The sequence below is a fragment of the Motacilla alba genome, chromosome 1 (assembly GCF_015832195.1).
Source record: "Motacilla alba alba isolate MOTALB_02 chromosome 1, Motacilla_alba_V1.0_pri, whole genome shotgun sequence".
Lineage (NCBI taxonomy): Eukaryota > Metazoa > Chordata > Aves > Passeriformes > Motacillidae > Motacilla > Motacilla alba.
In genome coordinates, this window is record NC_052016.1 from 65,407,861 (window position 1) to 65,426,495 (window position 18,635).

The window sequence follows — 18,635 nt, forward strand, 5'->3', positions numbered from 1 at the left end:
GTAAGAGAGACGCTGACACCTTAGTATGAAACCAGGCCCTTCCAAAGAAAAGGATCAGCCTGGGAACATTTTCTCCCTTTTTTTCCTCACTTTGCTTTTGTGACTTCACTTGATGTAAAGGTTGAACTGGAGTCAAAGTTGAGTACACTCCTGAAGTATTCATAATGCCAAAAATCTCACATTTCCTGGTAAAGGTAAAGAAGCCCAGTCACATTAAATTAGGTGAGGTGTGTGCAAATGTAGCTGAGTGTGTGTATCTTATGTATTCACACACAGGGACATGTTGCACACACACACACACACACACACACACACACACACACACACACACATGCTCATTTTTTTCCCCAGTTGTCATACCCAGGCATTGGTTCTCTTGAATTAGAATTACTCGAAGACATCATCCTGACTTTGCAGGTAGCCAGTGCAACAGGGACTGTATTTCATAATGAGCAAGAATTGAAAGTCCATTTGGATAATTATCATCTTATTCCCCTCCTTGAGTAGTCTCATTTATTCCATTTTTATGCCATGCAGCTAATCATGTAGAACTGTGCATGAAGTATTCACCCCTTAAGTTAATTCATATTTTTAAATTTCATGGAATGCATCCTTTTTTTCTCTTGTTATTTTCTGAAGCTGTACTTTAAAGTTCAGGTTAATATGAGATCACCTGATGAAATTTAATTTTGTAGGTTGCATATTTATCTAAAGAATAATTAATTCAGGAGTTTCAGTGATTCCAACTTGCTTATGTTTACTGCTCAGAATCTCCTTTAATCTATACTGATAGTTTGGGGATTTTCTTCCTTTATAAAAAGTGACATTGTACTTTATCACGTAACAAAAATCCAGCCTTTTCCTGATGTTAAAACAGAACTGGGCAAAGCTGCAGTCCTTGAATCGAGACAAAAACATGACCTTTAGCAAGAGTGGCTGCGTCTTCTCCCCACCACCCTCCTGTTCTCTATTTTCTACTTTGCACCAAGCAGTCTTTCTGACCACATGAGGGCATCAGTGGGCTAATAACAGTGATTTTCCTCTGCTTTTTAATATTGTCTGTGCAAACCCCATAAATTATGATAAATACATGCAGTGGAGACTTTTTGCAAGTTTGGAATAACCATATGATGGCATTCTGCAGACCTGCATAGGATCCCGAAAATCTTGAAATACTGCAGATTGCAGAGTTAATCTAGTCAATAGGTGGATTCCAAGATATAGTTTGATAGCACTTCCAATTCTGGAATCCATGAGCCCCAAATCCACAGTTTAGTTCTGTGACCTCTTCCTGGGCCATGTAATTTATTCAGCTGAGGACTAGCAGGTGTGTACCAACCCTTGAATGAAGGCATCTGAGTATGGGAAAGCATGAGACTGGAAAGCTGTGAACTCACAGAGCTAAATAAATGCATATCTCTAAAAGTATTTACAGGAAAAAGTAACTCAGATAGAGAGAAAGGCACTAGTTTGTGTAAGTAGATTATAAAAAGTTTTCTTTCCCTCTTTACTAGAAACAGTTTTATGGTAGAGTGTAAAACCACAATGAAGCAGGCAGGTTAGCCTGTGGTCTGCCTGATGTGGAACTTCTTTGCTCTTTGAGAATGTAATGCAGAAATTCATGCTGCTGATAAAGATTGTGTTAGAGGAAGGTATGTTCTTGTGACCTGTAAAATGCAGCCTAGGATAATATTGGGGGTTTAAGGTTAGAGAAGCTCGGAAATAAAAGATAAACAATTATTTTGTTTCAGGGAAGCATCAGTCTTTTGCACATCTGCAGAAGTACATTCTGCATTCCATGGAATACATTTCCTAATCCTTTGTGCCACTGTGGGATGGATTACTTAATGCATTTTTCACATGGAGTACAGTTGTGTTTTGTTACAGTCAAAGTCAATATTTTTTCATAATAATGTATGAGAGTGAAAGCAGATTTTGATAATGAAATTACCACCTCCCAGATCACCCATGAGGCAAAAATCTACAACCTTTCCCCTTCTTTTTCTGCAGTATTCTACTGATACATGCTCAATGTTTGTCTACAGCACTAATGAGGACAGTGAGTTAAGATACTTTGTAGTGTTTCTAGTGGGCTTATATACATACAACTAATATTTTTCAGCAATAATTTAGTGCCTTTCATGGAAAATAACCCATTTTCTTCATTGACTATAAACTGCCCTGTTTAATATGTTTTATGTTAATGAAAAGGCAAAATATCAGATTAACTCTTTCCTTCCACATCTCAGATATGCTATGATAGGAACAGATATTTTCTAATTGGATCTTGGAAGAGTTCTTTTCTTTATGATAAAAAAAGTAAATGAAGAATGGGATCTTGCCCACATCTGCCTATTTTCCAGGACTGTCTAATCATGCAACAAATTAAGTTAATGCACACCTTCTTAATTTATATTGAACTGAGCACTTGAATGATACAAATTGTATTCTACCTCAAATCTTAGTGCACACATTCTTTTCCCTATTTTCTGCTGATCAACAGTAAGAAACAACCAATAATGCAGTATTATTATTGATAGTAGAATAAGTGGTAGTGAAAACAATATTTGGGCACCCTAAAATTTTCTTTTTAAAGATTTTCCTCCATAAATATCAGCTGTAAATACTGCAGCTGTGTCCCTGTTTGCTTGTGTAATTTGTACACATTTATTCAGTTGTGACACATGAAATCATGATGGTTGCATCTTTAGTAAATGTGCTCTATGTGGAATCATCCACTGAATGCTTAAAAGGGCTTAGTAGAGAGGTTGATTCCTTGTCGCCACGTGCAACTAGGAGGAATTCCATTTATTTCTATTATGAAGATGTAAAAGCCTGTAAGGAATGCCCAGCTATGCTTAAACATTCCCAAAAGGATAAGAAATACTTGGTTTGGGAAGGTTGGAAGAATGGAAATATAAACTGTTTTTAAAGTAAAAATTTCATCTCTTTACACCTGCAGGATGTTAGCCTGGAATCAAAGTGGGTTTTTTTGTCAGGGCCAGAGATAATTAAAACTAAGAGGTGAAAGGTCTGTTCCCCTGTACGTGAGGCAGCTCACCCCCATCGGAAACCAGAGTTTCTTTGCCATTCCTGAGGCAGAAATTTGCTTTTGTTGCTGTGAGCCCCACAAAGGAGCTTTCTGGCCAAGCAGTTCTGAATGGGAGGCACTGACACCTCCTGCGCCCTTCAGGAATTTTAATGAAGTTAACCCTGTCAGGATACAAAAGTAAGCTGCTGTATTAAAAGACCATCCACTCTCTAGCCAATTTGCAGTGTTGCAGTGTCAGTTACAGGGCAGGATGGCAGGAATATCTACAACAAAAAAAATTATCTGCATCCCAGTTGCATCCCAGTCAGCATTAAGGAAAAAGCCCTTCACATTTTACTGGAAGCTATTGCTCGTTGATTACTTTTCTGTTCAAAGCTAGAAATATTTTCAAGCTTGTCTGACTTCTGCTTACAAATTCTAAAAGATATTTCCTAACCTGTAACCATGAGATCTCTGTCTGCCAGCAGTTAAGTCTGAGTACATGTTCTGACCCTTGTTCTAGAGAGCCAGCTTTTTACACAGTTGTAATGGAGGTTTGGACAGTGAAAGCTGTTGGCTCAATCTCTTGCATAAACCTGCCAGGAATAAATAAAATTTCAAGTGGGACAAGACAGGAGGAGATTAAATTCCCCTCTCTTTCCCTGTCTCCACAATAAACACAACTTGAGGAATTTTAGTCTTAAGTTAGTTGTAACAGACTTGAAGAATGAGGAGCTGATGTATGACTTAACATACTTAGGGGAAGGTTGTTAATAATCTGAAACATGAATGACTGAATAATAGATCTCCTGAAATGTTAATTTCAGTTGACTTTGCTAAATGTATTTTACTCATTTTACTCATTTTACTGGATATTATTATAAACATGTTAGTAATAGAGCTATTAATATACATTCAATGCAGATGTACTTTGAATAGTACTGGCTAAGATACAGAAGTGCACAGTTGTGCTGCTTGGGACTCTCTTTAAATGGTGAATCTTCTTTTTAAAGATTCTTTTTTTTTTTCTTCTCAGTTTTGATGCAATGTGGGATTAAGATTACTGGGTGCTAAAATGTCATTAAGGTCACCTGCACAAAATCAGCTGAAGCTAAATTTGATAATGCTTTTGGTCAGTTTTACTCAGAGAGCCAGAGAGCTTTTTTTGCAATGCATTAGAAGCAAATTAATTCTGAAATCAAAAGGGAAGTACTGTATTTTGAAAATAGCTCATGTGTTAGAATGAAATATGGGTGTGTATGGGGCATCAATAATTTTAATAATAGAGTACAGCATCCATCATTTTCATAATTCCCACGCTTTTATTGTGGGTTATTTTGTAATGGGTTCATGTAAGCTCTTTTCTTCCCGTAACTGTGACAGTATCTCATAGTAGTGGCAATGCACAGTGTATCTGGGTCAGCTGTGTGATCCTCAATACAGCCTCTGTCTCTTACTGAGGGATTGTGAAAGTGTCAAAAGTATGCCAGTGCTTCCTTACTCTCCAGGGGTTAATGTTATTAAATTAGACTATTTCACATCAGAATTCAGTAGAATTCAATCCCACATTCACTTAACTGGCATGAACGTGGTTCTAGATCCACTTCCAAAATAGTTAAGATTTATTTAGTATACAATATTCCATAGTTTGTCTGACCAGCTGAAGTCTAGACAAAACTAGCAGCCTTTGACTCATCTTTGCAGTGGCCACTATTACAGATTGGTATGTGTTTAATGGCTGTTTGGCATAAGTATGGCACAGATGTGAAACACCTGTGAAACACTTTGGTGTTGAGTGCAGTAAATCATGCAATGGATTTCTTTCAGCCTCTTTATCTTCTTCATGAAGGAATTCTAAGATCAATTATTTTAGAATATTTTGTATCAGTTTTCCCTATGCAGTTTGCTCTTAGAATCCCAGTGTTGTCAGGAAAAAGGAAGAAAAAAAAAAAAAAAAAGTGGAGCTACATAAAAGCATTTTGTCATACATTCATATTTTTCAGAAAGAACTGATCTGGAGCATATTGTTCAGATGCCATGTACCTCTCACTGAAAGTAAAATCAGTGTTTAGTTCTATTCCTGCCTGGCTACCCTTACTGTCAGGAGTTAATGGATGTGTAAGAGGCAGGACCAGAAAATTCAGTCAAAGCATTAACAAGTCTTGGTATTTGTTGTTGTTTCTTAATTTCCCTTTTTCTTAAGCACATCTTTCATGCCATTGCCTCGCAAGAAAACCACATCCCTTTGGCATCCTTCTGACCTGAACTGTTCATGTTCTCTCACTCAAAATTTTGTTTGTTTCATTGAATTTGAAATACCTACAGAGCCTGCATCACAATAGTCCTTATGAATGTACCTATTACCTATTGCTATAAGTGCCTGAGAATATAGAAAGAAAATGAGAGAACAAAAGTATTTGAAACCAGAGACTGAGATCATTGAGGATTACTAACAATTGGAACTCTACAGAGAATAAAATAAGAATTGTGCATTCCAGGAGAGGATAGTTGTGCTACTTGTGTGATGAAGACTTTGAAAAAAAACTTTCCCAAACAGGGAGTGAAAAAGTGCTTTCACACTCTGATTGTGAATCACCAATATATATAAACAAGTTTAGATAATTTACAGTTGAAGTATGTGTGCCTTGAATGTTTTGGAAATAGTGGGTTTTTTTGGAAATCAAAAGGAACTTTCAGAGGGGAAAATTTAGTTTTTCCAGCTATTCTTCTCTGACCTGTGCCTCATAGCTGGAGCTCAAGGCTGCAAGACTGAATTTGTGTGTTGTTTCACAAAGCCATAATATGCACACTGAGCAGTATGGAATCTGCACAGTGATGCAGTAATGAATAGTGCCTTTCAGTACATGTATAGCTGGGAAGAGCACATATTTCTCTCAAGAAGGGGTGATTAATCAAAACTTTTTGAAAGGAAATAAGTTTCTAGAAGTCTTGCAATTAGATTCAAATGGAAAATATTCAGGAGGGGACAGGTCAACTGTTAAGCAAGGAAATAATTTATGTATTGGAAAAATACCCATCATAATAGAAATAGAAAACTCATTGTAGAAATTACAGTGAGACAAGCTTGGCAAAGCTAGTGTGCATTTTAGATTTGCTTGAGTCCTTTCTTGCTTTTAGTACTTGTTTTTCTTGTCTTCCTTCTCACTCTATGCAAACTAGGTATTTCCAGCTGAGTGTTCTTCAGTTTCTCAGGTTCCTAATCCATCCAGTTTTGGATTCTTCCCCTTCCAATAGTTTCCAATAGTTTCTAATGTCAAGAATTCCTTCAGTCCTCAGAGGGGTCACTTACCTATGGCTCGTCCATATCTTTATATTTGTCATGCTGAAGAGTTTATCATTGCCTGAAAGTTTTTCTCTTCAGTTTTTTCCCTGATCCTCCCTCTGATTTCATGTCAAGGCTCATTGATTTGCTGTTTATTTATTTGTAAAATGTGTCTTCAATTCTAATATAGGTATTTGATAGTCTAACTTCTAGTTTATAGAGGTGCTTTCAGAGTAGAGACAATTTGTTGGCTGTAAAATTACCCCGAAACTTGTAAATTTACCTTCCATAGATATGGGAATGGGAAGAGGAAATATCTGACAAGTCACTAAGGGAATTATCTAAGAGCTCAAAGAAAAACCAGGGAAATATATCCAGAAGATTGTCTTCAGAGGATTCTGAAGTGTGCTAATATAATGCAGTTTCAAAGTATATGGTAAATTTGAAAAATAATTACCCCAGCAAACCAGTGCTAATAAAAATTGGTTGTTAAAGTATTCAGAGTTATCAAAATTCTACTACCTTTTGTCTGCATACGTGATATTTAAAAGAAAAGAAAATAAAACTGCTGCAATTCACTGGCATGACATTTACACATCTGCTGGTAGGGTTCCATTCCAGTATGATTGAATTTTCAGTTATTTTATCCATTCAGCTATTAACTATACATAAAAAGAAAAATAGTGACGAACTCGCATACTGAAGGTATGATAGATTCTAGCCCTTGTTTCTTTTCTTCTTTCTCAGCCAATTTTTTATCAAAGTTTTAACAGAAATTAAATGTTGGATGTTTGGTGTTCTTTCAAGAAGAGAAGGCAAAAAAAATCATTATAAGATAGAAGATTTTCTATTAACCACATGCCATTTCAAAGTTACAAATACCTGCTTTTAATCAGATTTCATCAGATCAATGCTGTTGTAAAATAAGTTTATACTAGAAACTTATCTAGTGTACGTGTACTAGAAACACTATTTGTGAACAACTTGAGAAAGATATATGGGCACCAAAGCTCTTTTGTCTACAGACATTTTCACTGAAGATTTAAGCAATGCTTGTATTTCAAAATGTTTAGTGGAATTTTTCAATGGAAAAACTTGACAAAAATAGAATATGACATTTGCATCACTGTTTATAGTTATGTTTGTTTCATATAGCGTACTTTAGAAGAAGGAATGTTTTTCTATAAAAGATACGTAAGCATGAACATGTAAAAATTTTGCCTAATTTCGTATTTCTCATTACAGAATAATATTTTATTTTGTTTCATGGGGTTGAAACTATCATTTTGGGTTTATAATTTTGTTTTAAACTAAATTCAGCAAGTCTTGCTAACCAGTGTTTTTGATAGTTTTTAAATCTACCAGTTATGCAAAAAAAAAGAGCAGTTTATTTTAGAGGAAATCTCTTAAACCAAAAAAAGAATATAACCCTAAGGGTAGCATGCTGTTGTGGTTACATGTTTCTCCCTATACAAATGTTAAATGGATGTAATTTAGCAGATTAGATCTTGATTTTACACTAATGACATGGTTCACAGAGGATGTATTGTACCTCTTTGAATTGATATAAATTCTGTAAAGGGAAAGAAAATGATGTTTTGAATAGCTGCCAGGCCAGTGTTGTTAGAGCATATGTTTTCAGTTCAAAAACATGTGTGGAATTCATGTCAGCATGAAGTTGAGTCTGCAAGACAGTGAATTCACTGCTCTATAGTGAAAACCCTGATAATGCTAGTGAACTTCTGAGAAGGCAATAAATCGTAGCTATTGGGACATCTAAATTCATTGGCAAATTAAATGTATTATGGTAGATAAGAAGAAAGTTAATTTTTAGTGGTTAGAGACCTTAATTTTCTAGCTCAGTCACTGGGTTTTGTTAAAAAAAATATAAAGTGGCACTAAATTATAGAAGATTAGTAAGGGGCAGTTCACATATGATTCACTGATTTACTACATGACTCAGAGTTCATAACGGGAAAGAGTATTTTTGCCTTCAGTCACCCACCTAAGTCCAGCCCCAGCCTACATTGACTCAGCCCTGACCATCTGGCAGCTGTTGGGCGTTCAGCTGTGCCGTGAGTCAGCGGCGAAAGTGCCGTCAGCAGACAGGTCTGGAAAACCAGCATGGGAGAACTTCTGTGGTCCAGGCAGCAGAGTTGAGAACTCCATGAGCCTGTCATTTGAACTGGCCATTTGCTGGCGAGTCTCATCTCTTTAGTCACTGTTCATGAAAGGAACATCAATCTATCCATCCATAGGGAATGAGGGGCTGCAGTTGGGTGCACATGAAATGTGTAAATGGATGTGCAGTGCTGTGGATATACAATACTCTGAGAAGTGCTTGAACTGCAGGTGATTTTGTCTACAGGGACAGTTTGAGTTATGTTGGGCAGTTATCAGGAAGCAGTTTCTGGTGGATATGAACAGAATACAGAAGGGTTCAGATGTGGCTGTAGCCTTAGTTCAGGTGTTGTGGGATTTTTGCAGGTCCCAGGATGAGGGAAGAGATGAGAATCTGGACTCAATGTTTCAGAAGGCTGATTTATTATTTTATGATATATATTGTATTAAAAATGCTATACTAAAACTATACTAAAAGAATAGAGAGAGGATTCATCAGAAGGCTAGAAAGGAATTATAACAAAAGCTCGTGACTACTCACAGCCTCGACACAGCTGGCTGTCATTGGTCATTAAGTAGAAACAACTCACATGGACCAATCAAAGATGCACCTGTTGCATTCTACAGCAGCAGATAATTATTGTTTTTCTTTTCCTCTGAGGCTTCTCAGCTTCTCAGGAGAAAAAATCCTGGCAAAGGGATTTTCATAAAATATCATGGTGACAAGGTGTGAGTCTAATATGCCACTTAGGAGCCTTGTTTTACTCTGCTGTGTTCTGAGGTGGAATGTTGCATTTATTGAACTAATGCTGGTCCTACAGCTGCTCAGCATACATAGTATGTTATTATTAGGTTGTTAGGGTATTTTCTTTACTATAAGAGATATTTATATCTCTCTCTCTTACAGATAACCATTGAAAGGGAAAGTGGTTTGGATGTCAGCTCCCCCAAACATGGAAAAGTGGATCCAGACAACATGCCACATGTTGGTGGAAATATGTGGGCTGGTGGAACAGGTTTTTCATTGTTTTTGTTTTTTTAATTAATCATTAACAGATATCTAAGGGAGGTGCTGTGCCAGTCAAAAATGGTTTTATACAAAGCTGTCCTCTGCCTAGATCTATTTTACCCAATACAGGTTGCCAGTAAAAGAAGAGAAAAGAAGTATTTGCAATGTCTAACTTAAACTGTATGTGGCAGATCTCTTCTTCAATTACTTTATTTTTTGTTTCCTTTTACTGGCCATACAGAGAACAAGAAGCTTGCAGCCACACAAACTAGGCTGAGACATTTGCCATTCTCTTAGATGTCCCTGTAGCTGCAAAAATTTAGATAGTGTAGGCAAGAGGTCCACAGAATAGGCAAAGTACCTCCTAATTCTAATAGGTCATGATAGTGGTCACAAGATAATGTGATTTGGAAGCAGTGTAAACCAACAAATTCTAGGGAGAAGACAGAGTCTGGGACCAGGAGCTCTGAAGAGATGTACAAGATTTATATGCTCTGTGGTCCCCTTTGTACAGTGTGGAAACCATTATGTATCATGTCTTGAGGAACTATAAACATAAGTGTTCTATGGGAGTTCTTGTTTACCATGATAGCTGTTAGGTTTTGAAAACCTTTGGCAATAAATATTCCAGCTGAGGATTGTTAACAACATTTTTGGAATATGTGTAGATGACAATGGAAGCTTTAAAGAAAATTTGTTCTTATTTTTTTATCAAGTGCATATTCCTAATGGTTTTTTATCTCAACCACCTTAGGTGGGCGAGACACTGCTGGGTTAGGTGGCAAAGGTGGGCCGTATCGACTGGATGCTGGCCACAGGGTTTACCAAGTGTCTCAAGCTGAAAAGGATGCTGTTCCTGAGGAAGTTAAGAGAGCTGCCCGAGAGATGGCTGAAAAGGCCTTCAAACAGAGGTAATGTGAAAGTCTTTCTTTGTTATTTCATTTCCCAGAAGAGTTTGAAAAAGACGGCTGAAAAGAATTTTCTTTCTTAAGTGCATTTATCAGCTACCTTACCATGTTCATTATCACTTAACAGAGATGACCATGTTTTTTGTTCTGGACAAGATGTATAGAATGTTTTATTGAATTAAGCCACAATGTTAAAATGACTGTGTGATTTGGTAGAGTACAACATAGCTAGATGGAGAAGGAGATGGAGGTAAATATTTATCTTTTTTAAAAGAAATAGATTATATGAAAATTTCTTTGAATTACGATGAATCCAGATTGTATGTTGTTAGGAACTAATCACTTAACAAGTGTCTTTCAAAATGGACCACTTCAAGCAAATTGCTTCTGTTTGAAAGATCTGTAGCCAGATGGTTAGAGCATGGTGCTAATAATAGTGTGGGTTTGATCCCTGTATGGGCCATTCACTTAAGAATTGGACTTGATGATCCTTGTGGGTGACTTCCACCTCAGAATATACTGTGATTCTGTTATATGAACTATTAAGCTTCAGCAGCTAACTAACACGAACAGCAGGTCTTCTCGGCTTGAGTGTAATGTGTGAGTACTGATCAACTCTTTCCCAGAATGTGCACAGAGATTGATTTCTTCTGCCAACTGAACTCTGAAGTCAATCTCTGGTATTCTGTAAGCATCCTACCTCTTCAAAATTGCTTCTGAGCTGCTTCATAATAGAAACAATGGATATGTATGGTCTTGGATACTGTACATCTGTCTGTGCATATGTCCACCTGGCATGCTTTGATGTGTTTCTACTGCCTGTGTAGTGATTTACTAAAATAGACAAAAGGGGATATTCCTGACTACTGCTACATGCTGTGGGAACAGTACAGCTATGCCCTGTAACATCCGGGTATCTGTTCATGGGGTACCAATTCCTGTCCTGCAAAACCCAAGTGGGCTGGCATGTACCACCTGCAAATGTAGCCTATTATGAAACCACATTTGACTTGGATCATTATTCTGTATCACTTGTCCAGTTGTGGGAACTAACAGATAAAAATAGGGAGGTTGGAGTCCTCAGGCTGACAGAAAAAGAAGAAAAAGGAAACTGCAGATTTCACTGCTTTGTTTATACAGGATTATCTGGAGAGGAGAAATTTCATATAAAAGTTATTGATGCTTTCCTGGCTAGATAGTATTTCTAGTGGTAAATATTTTAAATTGCCCTATTTGACAAAAATGAAATTAACAGCTACTCTGGAATAGATGCAGTATTTTTCATGATATTTTTCTGAACTACCTTTCACTTTGGATTTATGTAGAGTGCAGCAAAGTAAAATGGCATGTGAGGTTCTTTTTGTTTGGAACAAAATGTCTCTTTTATAGATCTGAAGATACTGAACTCTGAACTCTGTTGGCAGGATTCATGAAATTAAATGTGCAGCACTGAAAGTTACTTTTTCCTACCTCTCATGAATAGGAGTTGCCTATAATGACTATGTGTATGCAAAACTTTGAATATAAAAAGACATTGTGGTAGAGACAGCAAAGATTTGATGTTTGATTTTAATATTATCTTCAAAATGTTGGTCTTAACAGCAGTTCTCAGGTATACTTTATGATCCAGGCAATTAACTTGTGATAGTGTTATAAAAACTTGCCATTAGAAATAAAATTAGCCTATGCATACTTTACTATCCATTTTTAGTTCAGTGAAAAACACTGTATTTTTTAAACAGTGTGAGTGAGATTATGCTGTTATGAAGTGCTTGCTTGAAATGGGCAGGGCACAGATAGATCAATATGTTTGAGCTCAGGACTGAACTCAGCCACATGCTGGGGGTGGGATGGGCAGGTACACAACTGCTGCCTCTCTGAGTGATTTTGGGACATGGCAAATACTGAACAGTGGGCACTCCCAGCATATCTGACTGTTCCCTCGCTCGTTCTTCACTGTTGGACCTCTGTAATTACATTCCAATGGTGAATTTCACCTGTTCTGCTAAGCTATGCTGTTCAAAAGGTGGTACAGAACTTGAAATGGACACATCTTTGCTTATAAAGAAAGCATGTATCTGTTTTCGTGGTGCAGGTGTGCTCTCTGTCACATGCACTGGACAGGATAGTGCATGATTCATTTTCTGTGGGGGGAGCACGTTTTTGTTAATGTTCATTTAAAACTTCTTTGTTTCAAGGTTTCTTCATTTAATGAAGCACAAAGATAAGTATTTTAAACAGATACTATTTTTAGGTCTTCAAGGACAGATTTTATAGTATTTTACTTACCCTTTGTGTTGAAATATGTTTAAAATACTCCGACAGTGAAGTAATGAACTCGTGATCCTTTTATGTACTGATAGCAACACCTGAGCCAACAAAATTTGATCACATTTTTCAGAACCTCTGATTTACTTCTCAAACTTCAAAGCATATTAGGAGAGAGTAAATATTAGTAACTTCAATAAGTTTTAATGTGATACAGTTTCCATAGACGTTGGTGAACATCTGCCTTATCAAAAATTCACAAGAGCAGCTGCCACTTCTCTGATTCGTCTCTTCTGTGTGTTTGTTGCAGTCTAAATTTCCCTGTTACCAAGTAAATTAACTTTTAGTTTACGTTAGTAAATGGAAGAAGATATGCATGTTTCCTAAACTGTTCTTAGCTCCTTGTTCTTTCCTTTAGATTGAAGGAGATTCAGATGAGTGAATATGATGCATCAACTTACGAGAGGTTCTCTGGAGCAGTCCGACGTCAAGTTCAGTCACTCCGCATCATCTTGGACAATCTGCAGGTAATCTTAGGCTCTCTGATAAAGGAACACAGGGAGGTCATTACATTAGGCCCCAAATACTATTCTGCTAATATCCTGTTAACATCTGGTCATCATACTTTTGAAGGCTAAAAGCAAGTTCAGGTTATAATCAGTTAGGAAAAACAGTTTCATACTACTGTTTTAAAAGGCAGCCTACATGTGAATCCCAGTGCTCATCTCTACATGTTCCATTATTCTCATTCCACACCTTACAGAAAGTACTTACTCAGGAGCACAGTTTTGTGACAGAAAATACTACTACACATTCTACACATTATGAAAAGAATTTGTGAAGTGTGTAGAGCCCAGTCTTTGTCTTTACATCCAGTCCAAGAGTATTTTTTTTTTTAGCTGTGAAGTGCAAATGCTATAGATGTTAAAAGAGACACCCACTCCAGGTAGGAGCTTTATTACATATGCAGCTGAAAACATGGATTTTTCTCAGGTTTTTTTTTAACTCTTGGTAATAGAAATAGGTATAGCCCAAATCTCCTAAGTGGAAACTCACTAAAACCACCAGTTTGCCTTTCTTCTGGTAACTGGTGTGGTGGTTGTTTTGGGTTTTTTTAGTGCTAGTTTTCATGTACAGGGTAAATAAAATTGTAAGTGCATAGTTTTTGGAGGCATCTGCTAATCTTCAGTGAAAATTAAAGGAAACATTATTTACTCCTTATAAGACATATTTAATTATAAATATTTCTGTTGAGGACTACTAACCACTAGTGTATATATACCTTAGTTTATTAGTCACTGTGCTATGTCTTTAGCAATAAAACTGAAATACAGAAAGAAATCACTCTGTATGATAAACGGCCTCCTCCTGAACAAAGAAATCCAATCCCCTGGTCTTGCTTTAAACCTTTAAACCTTTGTAGCTACAACAGCATTACTATAATCACATATATACACAAAGAACCATTAGCCAGTTTTATTATGAATGTACCAATTCAGAGAACTGCTCCTGTAATGAGCATTTAAGTTGGGCATAATTAGGTGATTCATGCACTTAATATGTATTTCAGTACAGGACACAGACTTTTGGCTTATAAAGACAGGTCTCTGTTGAAAAAAAATTGGATGTAAATCTCAGTTTTGACTACAACATTTATATCTAGGTGGGTTTTAGCTGTTGGAAGCACACTCTGGGTATGAAGTCAATAAGTGAATCTTCAGTTTGAAGTATTTTTTTGAGTCTGTCTTATCTGTCCCTTGGAGTCAAAATTCTTACATTCAGGGGTCATGTTAATCATAATAAAAAATTAACATATTTTAATATAAGGAGGCATATCCTCTTCCTTTTTTCAAAAAGGTCATTTTAATATCAAGGCAAAGTCTTAAAAGCTGCAGTATTTTATGAAACTTTGCTAACTTCCTGCCAAAACCTGTAACAGCTAACCACAAAGTTAGGAAATGTAATTTATGATGAATAAAACAAATTATTGAATTTGAAAAAGCTAGGCAAAGAATAAGAGCAATAGTGAAAGAAAATTTTTAACTTTATAAATTTTATATAGATTTTGGTAAGGATTTTATTAGAAGATGAACTAGGAAAATTAAGATAAATTATAATAGGAGATAATTAGTTGAAAAATGCATTTTGTTAATAAGGAAGCTGAGTACAAACACATCTCATGTGATGTTTTTGAGAGGGGGGAAAAAAGTTGTTTGAATTCTTCAGCATGGTAATTCATCCAGCCCTCACAAAGAGCTGTGCATCTGTCTCCCATTGTTTTCTGTATAGTCCTGTGTACACCCTGAATTCTCAACTAGAACAGTTTTCTTTCTGTTATGAGTCAGTCATTCCTTATATTTCAAATAAGAAACCAATGGCAAAGTTCATTGCAGTAAAATTTGTAGCTCAGATTGTCTGTGTGTTTTTAACTTGGTGAAAATCCCAGATTGTCATCTCAGTATAGAACATGTTTAGCTTTTTAAAAATGTTTGAGTTTGCTTTGTTTCAAACTGTGTTCACATAATTAAAATATGTCACCCATGTTCATTTAATCTGGATTTTCCCTTCAATATATTGTTCCCCTTTTTATTGTTATTTTTGTGGATTTGTTTAAAATATATTAATTTGATTAAATTTTATCTCCCTATAATCAAGAAGCTGGGATATGGTTCCAGTTGTCTATGGCTTGCCAAAAGTTAGTAGCAGCAGAAAGAAATTTTTGGAATAGGCAGATCCTTCAAAGTGATACATAAACATAGTCTGAGAATGTAATTTCATTGTTCATTTTGCTTTTTATAACTTGCTGATCTCTGTCAGCTCTTTGAACAACATTATCAAAACATAATGAGTTTTTGTTTATCTTCTGTAGAAGTAGCAAAGCCAGAAGTCCAGGAAATCCTGTCACTGATGGGCTCTTTCTTCTCTCCCTTGAAGCTTGTCTGTCTGAACTCCAAATTCAAAAGGTTATGGTCAGTCAGTCACTCAGAAAGACCTTCTTTAATGTGAAGTAACTTGCTTTGCAGAAAGTACTTCTCTAATTATTGACTATTGCAGAGGGAACTAGGGGCAACTGACCCTGTAGCTTCTGAGCATCATTTAGGCCCCTACATTAAACTGGGCAAACCTGAGCCTGAGTTACTGAGCCTGCTGGGCACTGTCTGATTTAGACCATGCAGGAACCGTCTGGCCATAGCAGCAAGAGTAAAATAGTAGCAGTCCTATAATAAGCATGGCTTGGAAAGCTGGAAATATGAAAAACCCTGTCAGTAGTATTTTCATGATTTCAGCAGCTAAGGGAGCACTTGTGTAATGTTCTCCCAGAAAAAATGCAGACCACAACTGGTAGTGTTAAATACATCTTCTGCCATTACAAGCTACATATTTAGATGCGATAACTTCACATACACAACTTTTTCTCTAACATTTACAGACATAAAAGTGTGTATCTACATTGTCAAAATAAGGTGTGTGTATATATATAGGTGTATATATATAGGTGTATATAGGTGTGTATCAAAATAAGGTGTGTGTATATATATATATATATATATATATATATATTAGTTACGGTTTTCTCTTAAAATTGTAAATGCTTTTAAACGAAAGGGGTTTTTTTTGTGGGACGTGTTGGGAATTCGCAGGTGAATGTTATATGACTCTGAAGGCAACAAAGGGATCAGTGATCCTGTGGAAGAAGGGATTTAACTTTCATCCCAGGCATATTTAATGACAGTAGAAATTCCTAGTTGGTGGTACAAATGAACTCATGGATACCCCACTGCCAAAGTGGCTTAAAGCTCAGTTGACTGCAGCACCGTGGAAATGTATCAGAGAACACATTTGGCTGAATTCACAACCTCAGGAATCTTTTCAACTTTCCCTTCTGTGATTTACTAGAAGGCTGAGGTTTCCATGTTTTTTTGGGAAACATTGTTTTTCCTTCCCATCGGGAAGCATTTGTAAAGCTTTTGATTTTGTTAATCAAAACATTTTTCTGTGGCTTTGTAGTCTTTCTTAGCCCACTTATTTTCATGGGCAAGTAGACCATTAATCTTGAGTAATTATAGGCAGTAGTCTGATATCCAGAACTCCTTCTCTACACACTGAAACAAAACCTCATACATTTAGTCCAAAGCAAAATCAAAGATTCTCTGAACCTGAAGAAGTCATGACCTGCCTGTACAGAACTATAAAGATTCATCCTTTCAAATCCCAGACCTCCAGTTTACTGAGGATTTATAATATAAGACTTCCTGCTCATCAGAGGAGAATTGATTTTCATTCCTGAAAGTCAATGTTTAAGGCAGTTTGAGTCCTGTTGGATATTTGATTTTCTTCCAGTTGCTGGCCAGAAATTTTCTGAGAGGGCAAAAGCCTTATATGTATACAAATTCAAAATTATCTTTCCTTGTTGGACTTACTACTAGGATGAGCAATTTTAACATGAAGACTGAAACAAATTTAATAAACCATAAACCCCATATATACAGACTTTGCTGTCTTTTGGGGAGCTTATGTATTATGAATCTATTCTACCTTATGTATAATGAAGCTAACCTTTGAAATCATGCTTAAATATGTTGCTTATAATATTATAACACTTGAGTCTTCAATCTTAACTGCATGCTCTGTGTAGAGGAGTTCCATGAATCTTTGAGTTCATGGATTGTAATGTATTTTCATCAAGTCAGGTTGTAGATAACCAATGTCCTTTCAACTAAAATAAAAGAAGTTCTTATTGTGCTGTCTCTTGAGTATCACGATTTTAAAAGCAGGTTTTTTTTTGACTCTTGTAATTAGTTTATACTATTAATACTGTTTTAAAACCGACCATTTACCATTGCCTAAAGTGGATGAAATGGATACTGTTTAGTTTTTTAAGTCACCCAATGACTTTTTCTTGTTCTGTGTGGATTGAAAACGCCTAACAAATGGTCAGGTTGTGTGTCCCTTCAGTTGTATGTGTATCTGAACAGGCTTGCCACACACATTTTCAGCATATTTGCAAGAAGAAGGGTTAACATTTCTGCAGTTCCCAGTTATATTCCCATAAATGAAACTACTGAAAAAAGACCAAGTTACAGAGGAAACATGTTCTTTGTCAGTGTTGATTTTTCAACACAGCTGTGAACATGTGTTTGAATTTCTTTGACTTACGCCAGAACTATCAGATCATTACAAAGAATTTAATGTGTATGTCATGTGCAGTAGGCCTTACATTGTCTGACACACACTCACATCACATCTTTTCTGTTGTAGGCCAAGGGTAAAGAAAGACAATGGCTGAGACACCAAGCTGTTGGAGAGCTAGATGATGCCAAAATCATTGATGGGCTGACAGGAGAAAAAGCCATATATAAACGACGTGAAGAACTTGAGCCACAAGTAAGTATCTAACAAGAACCAGGGAAAGGTGGAGAAGAGCTTAACCAGTTTGCTGATTTCATGGTGGCTGTACAGTGCATCTGTTTGGAGTTTGAGTAGGTTAAATGGATGAGAAACTCAGAAAAATATCTCTGGCTTGGGATGTCCCTGGCACAGAGGCAACCACTGAATGGAAAATTTGCTGTACCTCTTCTTATATTCTTGCATAAATATTTCCTGTTGGTCACCCTCAGAAAGAGGACACCAATCTAGGCAGTGCTAAGATTTGATCTAGTGCAACATTTTTTTATGTTCTTATTTTGCATTTTAATGATCAGAAGACAATAAGAAGAAAACATTTATTCTTTTTGCTTTTATAGAAAAAAGGAAAATATTTTCTCACTAGCTTAATTTTTGTTAACAAATATGCTGATCCCCTTGGAAGTTTAAAAAAAATATATTTTACATTTTACAAATGTATTTTCCTTATTCCATGGTAGGAAAATAATTTCAAATTCCACAGATACTTCGATTTACAAGAATAAAAATTATGATAGAAAAAAAAAGTGTGAGTAAAAGCCATTAAGATATGATAAAATTGACTGTCTATGGCCCAATTCAGCCATTCCTTAGAAGGCTTTGCACTTAGAC

General features: G+C 36.3%; 1 protein-coding gene across 1 annotated transcript in view; it reads left to right on the plus strand.

Moving 5' to 3' along the window:
• Positions 1-18,635, plus strand: part of VWA8 (von Willebrand factor A domain containing 8) — a 179,536-nt gene that overhangs the window by 146,383 nt on the left and 14,518 nt on the right. The window contains exons 38-41 of the mRNA XM_038156079.1: positions 9,343-9,451; positions 10,199-10,355; positions 13,039-13,147; positions 17,880-18,005. Of these exons, the coding sequence (XP_038012007.1) occupies positions 9,343-9,451; positions 10,199-10,355; positions 13,039-13,147; positions 17,880-18,005 (501 nt within the window). The remainder of the gene's footprint in view (positions 1-9,342; positions 9,452-10,198; positions 10,356-13,038; positions 13,148-17,879; positions 18,006-18,635) is intronic.